The sequence below is a fragment of the Chrysochloris asiatica genome, unplaced genomic scaffold (assembly GCF_000296735.1).
Source record: "Chrysochloris asiatica unplaced genomic scaffold, ChrAsi1.0 scaffold00257, whole genome shotgun sequence".
NCBI lineage: Eukaryota > Metazoa > Chordata > Mammalia > Afrosoricida > Chrysochloridae > Chrysochloris > Chrysochloris asiatica.
Genome location: NW_006408775.1, coordinates 2,736,933 through 2,742,932, shown reverse-complemented (window position 1 = coordinate 2,742,932; position 6,000 = coordinate 2,736,933). Strand labels below are relative to the sequence as shown.

The window sequence follows — 6,000 nt, the reverse complement described above, 5'->3', positions numbered from 1 at the left end:
TCAAGGTCAGCAGTTCAAACTCACCAGTCGCTCACTGGAAACCCTATCCAGGGTCACTAGCAGATGGAACTGACTTGGCAACACTTAACAACAACATATTTGGGGGACACAATTCTGTCCATAACAGCTAAATCTTGAGAAGAAAAAAACTGATTGATGACAAATTCATCTAAAAAGTCCCCCCAAGGACCCAAGACAGTTCAAGAGGAGAAGGATAAATCCAGATGTTCACAGGAGAACTGGTTTCACAAAACCAGGGACTGGAAGACCCTATGGGCACAACCACTGCAGTTCAGAGTCAGGCTTTAATGGAGCAAAAAGTGCATGTGACCCAGACAGCTGTAACCTAGGAGCCAAACGTGGACCCAGGGCAGCCTCCAATGGGATGTGGGTCATGGGTCTCCATGCTGCAGCAAACAGACCTGCAGGCACCCAAATGACACCAAGACACCCACACTATGTGCCTTCAACTCACAATCATGCCAGCTAGCCTCAGTGCTCTCTCTGTGTACTGGGGAAAGTGGGACTGACTGGCTCCTTTGAACTGAGTGGACTTTCACAGAGCTTGGACACCAAGAGGGCAGTACTGACCCATAGAGAAATGACAGGTGGGATTAGATGAGAAAGACTGAAGCCATAAAGGAAAGATGACCTTCATTTTTGATGCAGCCTGGAGAAGTAGAATACTCAGATCACCTGTGACAATCCCCAGGGAGGCAGACGATGAATGACACCTGAGGCTGTGGGCTCCGTGTTAGTTACAGTAGACGTGTTGGAAGTTCTTCAGAGCTGCTGAGTGCATGAGTTCTACACAGTCATGTGATAAATATCAGGCAGGCATTAAAACCCCATTTCTAAGATGTTTACTGTCATGTGAAGAAGGAACTGGGAAAACCCAGATACAAAACGATCGGGAAAATTGCAGTCAATTTTGTAAAGCTCTATTCACAAATGTCTCACTGTGGCTGCTTAAGTGTCATAGTTATTTTCATCTTACACTTTGAACTTTTAATCTCACAACGTGTGTGTAGCTATTACCTTTGAAATAGCAAAATACTATCTTTTTAAACTCCTTCTCAATTAGACTTAAGGCATTATTCACCCATCCAATCTCTTAATTTATTAAGTTGATTAGGGGATCTGGTGTGGCACTGCAGGATAAGCACTAGACTGCTAACCACAAGGTTCGCTGTTTAAACCACCAGCCACTCCTCAGAAACCCTATGCAGGGTCTATATGAGTCAGCACTGACTGACAGCACACAACAACAACAACAACTTGATTATTGCCTCTGGTCCAGAAACACTGCCAGCCACTAGGGATCCAAGGAGGAAAATCTCAGTGCTTGGATCTGGGGCGTCTCATAGTCTGTGCAATGTCTTATGGAGAGGGGAGAGGTGAAAGTCAAATAATTATAGTACAATGTGCAACCAACCCCAAAACAAATAGAACCATGAACTCAGAAGAGGGAAACAGAAAGGTTGAACGTGTGCAGAGGGAACAGGATTGCTAGACTGAGAAGAAAGTAAGAGGAGTTAGTCTGGGCAGAAGGAATAGCAAATATTGATTTAATTCCCTAATATCAAAGATAAGACTCCAGCTGGACCCACCCCTCAGAATCAGTCAGCCAAGCCAGATGGTCATGCAGGATTCCCATGATTCTGTGTTTCTTCACGTCTTACTGCTCTGGGCCACAGTGTCCACCAGGGACTCTTACTTCTTATCTAAAATACTACGACCCACTAGTGTCCTCAGAATTCATTCTAATTTCCTTTTTTCTGATTCTCAAAACAAAGTTGTGAGTGGTTGAGATCCAACCTTTATGGCTGACCATCTAGGAGAACATACAGAATATGAGATAGACCAATGATTCTCAACCTGACTGCACATGAGAATCATCTGAAAATGTTCTCAAACCATCAGTGTCTTTCCACCCTAGAGATTCTGTTTTATTTTGTTAGGGCTGGAGATTCAACATCAGGGTGTTTTCAAAACTTCCCAGATGGTTATAATATTCAAAATATTTTATTTAGCATATACCTTTCCAAACAGACCATCATAAAAGAAAATTTGGGAGGAAAAATAATTCAAAATTCATTCATCACAAAGAAGCCTTGCTACTTGGCACATATAGCAGGGTTACAGGCTAATCCTGGTCTACTCATAAATAAGGAACAGTACCTTTATATGGACCCCAGCAATATGTTTGATTCATGTGGCTTTGTATAAAATAAATACTACCTTATAATCAAATATGAAAAATAACTTTTCTTGGGGAAAAGATTCAGCTTTGATACTTTCATTGGGTAGAAAACCTTTTTCTACCAATTACTTTTTTTAGGGCCCTTTTCAAGTCCTTGTTCCTGAGGCTGTAGATGAAAGGATTCAGCATGGGGGTCACCACTGTGTACATCACAGTAGCTGCAATGTCTGTCTCTTTTGAGTGGGAGGAGGAAGGGTTGAAATACAGAGCAATGATGGTGCCGTAGAAGAGGGAAACCACAGACAAGTGGGAGCCACAGGTGGAGAAGGCTTTCAGTTTTCCCTTTGTGGATGGGACTCTCAGGACAGCCCAGGTGATGCAAATGTAGGAAACCAGGATGCAAACAAATGGAGCGATCATAACCAGCCCCGCTACAATAAGAATAACCATGTCATTGATGTATGTGTCAGAACAGGAGAGTTTCAGGACACTCACATCACAGAAGAAGTGGGGGATATTGTTGTCTGCACAGAATGAAAGTCGAGTCATCAGCAGGGTATGCAACAGAGCATTCAGATTGGCAATGACCCAAGAAAAAAAGACCGTCAGGGCACAGAGCTGAGGGGTCATCTTTGTTGTGTAGTGTAAGGGGTGGCATACAGCAACAAAGCGGTCATAGGCCATCACAGACAGAAGGAAATTGTCTATATGGGCAAACACAATGAGAAAATAGAGCTGCGTGAGACACCCAGAGAAGGAGATTGTCTGACTCCCAAGTATGTGGTTGGTCAGAATCTTGGGGACAGTGGTGGAGGAGAAACAGACATCCACGAAGGACAGGTTGCTGAGGAAGAAGTACATGGGGGTGTGCAGGCGGGAGTCTGTGCTGATGGCCAGGATGATGAGCAGGTTTCCCAGGACTGTGGCCAGGTACATGATCAGGAAGAGCACAAAGAGGAGTTGCTGATGCTGCGGCTGCCAAGACAGCCCCAGGAGGAGGAACTCAGAGACACTCGACTGGTTTATCCTGCTCATGGGCATGGAGACCTGAGTTCAGATACAGATAAGACAGGATCAATTTTTAAACCTAGAGAAGGATGGATGAGAAGGAATAATTAAGATCACAAGGAGAGAAATCTCTGTGTGACATAGGTAAATCATTAGGATTTTAATCCCTCGAGAATACTCCCTGGACTTCTCTGAGCTTCCATTTCTTCATTAGACTCCACTACAAATACTTATGCATCAAGAGTACCTCTGGAAAGATGCTCAAAAGATAATGATGGGGTTTTGTCTACATACCATTTTGTACTCTTTGAAATTTCCACCATCACCATAAATATTTAAAGTAATGTTTTGAAACACTATAAAAAATTAATAGAGACTTTAAGACTTGTATAGACTAGTGAATAACACATATGTGTCTTGGCTCTCATAGAGACGGACATGTAGTGTTTAATATAGGAAAGTGATGTCATCCATGTCACCGGTGAGGTGGCCTTAGAGGAAATCTTGAACGTAGCTCAGATTCAGTTTTATTCATCTTGCATCTGGACAAGGGGAACGTCCTGAACATCTAGGCTCACAGAGTTACATCAGCCATTCACCACTCACTGCTTCCAGAGTGGCCATGATCATGCTGCCACTGCTCTTGCTCCTTTCCGCTCCTTTCAACTTACAGAGAATGTTCCAGAACTCCTAATCAAGACTTCTTGGCTATGTCCACGGACCTTCCTAAATCCAACTGGTAAACTGGTCAAACAGAAGAGATCCAAAGGCAAAGGAAAAAAAACTCGGTCAATTTCCCCAGAAGCAATCAAGAAAAGACAGGAAGGGGTAGAAAATCAGGACAGATGGAAATGAGGAAACCAGGGTACAAAGGAGGGGGAGGGCTGACACACTGTGGGGTACTTGTACAAACTATAGAATGGGAAACTAAATTACTCTTCTACCTAAAGTATAATTTAAAAAAGAAAATTCTGCCAACTAGTGATGCCCACATTCAGGGACTTCTAAATAGGGCCTATACTAGTCATTCCTAGAAGATCTCAGAAATGGTTGATGATTTTAGAACTGTGACCCACGTAAAATACTCAGTGAGGAGTTTCTGCATAAGGCTTCCAACCTTAACAGCAGGTAGTGGGAAGTCTCCTCTGGCCTGGCTCTTACCTGGACAGAATTGCAGTGCTCACTGTCACTAGGAGTCCCAGACTCACTTTGCTTTCTCCCACGTGAGCAGAGACTGGTGGTCTGGGTTCGTGTGGATGGAGAGGAGCCGGAATGCATACACTCAGTCCTCAGTGCAAGAAGGATGTCTGGAAAATCACAGACGTTTATGGGAGTCTCCATGGTCACTGACCCAAATTCCCTGAGAGCCTCATTACAGGCAGGAAGACAGTAATTGTCCCACCTACCATTTGGCCCCTTTGGACCAAACAATCATGGCAAAGATTACCTAAGGTTGGGTCAAAACTTGAAGACACTAATATGGAACTATCTTAGTGGAGACAAATCCCAGACAGCATTCCCTTGGACCCTATGCCTCATCACCTTCCTCTAGTGCTTCTGTGGAAAATCAGTTATCAAATCCTTTCTTTCAGTTTTTTTTTTTCACTTCTTGTTCAGAAGTGTGGCTATTCCTGTGTTTTCAGTGTAACTCTTGTTTTCTCACATGTGGCCATCTTTAGAGATGATTAGAGATATCTGTCTTCTCTGTTTTGCAAACGGAATGTTGGGCACACGTTACCAAGATAGACTTAGCCCATAATGTCACTTGGGATAAATGACAGTCTGAAGCCGTAGTAGTCTCAGGTGAGCCCAGCCTGCTGTGATTTATGAATGCTAGAATCCTTTGGTATATCTTTCCAACCCACATAGCTTAGCCTTTTCTCAGAGTACAACTCCCTAACCCCTAATAACAGTGGTGGGATCCCAGCAATCATGGTTGTTTTTTTCCTACATCCCCACACATTTTCCATGGCCAGATGGATCAGAATATTTTCAGTTGGGGTTGGGGAACAGCGAGTGGTTCAGCTGGATTGTATAAACCCAACCCTTTCTGTCTGCCCCATTGAGTGCTCACGGACTGAAGAGCAGAGGACTACAGCAAGCACACAGAGAGGAAAACATATGATGCAATGAAATTTTCCTAGTTGTCTAGTTCTCAATCTTAACCTTTTTCTAATGATTAACTACATTTCAGAATGTTTCATTAAAGTTCTTAATTCCAAATAATGAACACCAGCCCTGGACAATTTTAGAAGATGATTTCATTAAAAGAATATTGAGAAAGCCTGGATAAGAAGCTGATGGGGCTATAAGTTTATATTGATGGTGGGGAATGGTTCAAAAAGAAAGTGAGAATGCCGGCAAAACTTAAAGAATGTAATCACTGTCTCTGAATTGTCTACACAGAAATTGCTGAACCGGTGTAAGCTTTCCTGGGTATATATTCAACAACAATTTTTAATGTAAAAAAAAAAAAAAAAATCACAGAACAAATACTGTACAGCCTCACTTATATTAAATAAGCAAATGTATTTAATATGTATTTGATCAAAACTTGATATTAGAAAGATACTATCTTTATGGTTACAAGGAGCAGGTGGGAGGGGGCCAGGGACTTTTAGCTCAGGTGATGTTGAGTAGATCTTAATCATGATAACAACTTGGGAACTTGTAGTGAGATGCTGACAGTAATCAGCATTACTGAACTACGCATGCAGAAATTGCTGAAGTGGTGTGTTTCGTTGTCTGTATTTTCACCACAATACACCCACTGTTCATTATCAACATGA

General features: G+C 42.6%; 1 protein-coding gene across 1 annotated transcript; it reads right to left on the bottom strand.

Annotated features, from left to right (window-relative positions):
• Positions 1–2,299: 2,299 nt before the first annotated feature.
• Positions 2,300–3,238, bottom strand: LOC102820599 (olfactory receptor 1361-like). Its single transcript, XM_006873982.1, has one exon. It carries the CDS (start codon positions 3,236–3,238, stop codon positions 2,300–2,302), a length of 939 nt encoding a protein of 312 aa, XP_006874044.1.
• Between the last annotated feature and the right edge of the window lie 2,762 nt (positions 3,239–6,000).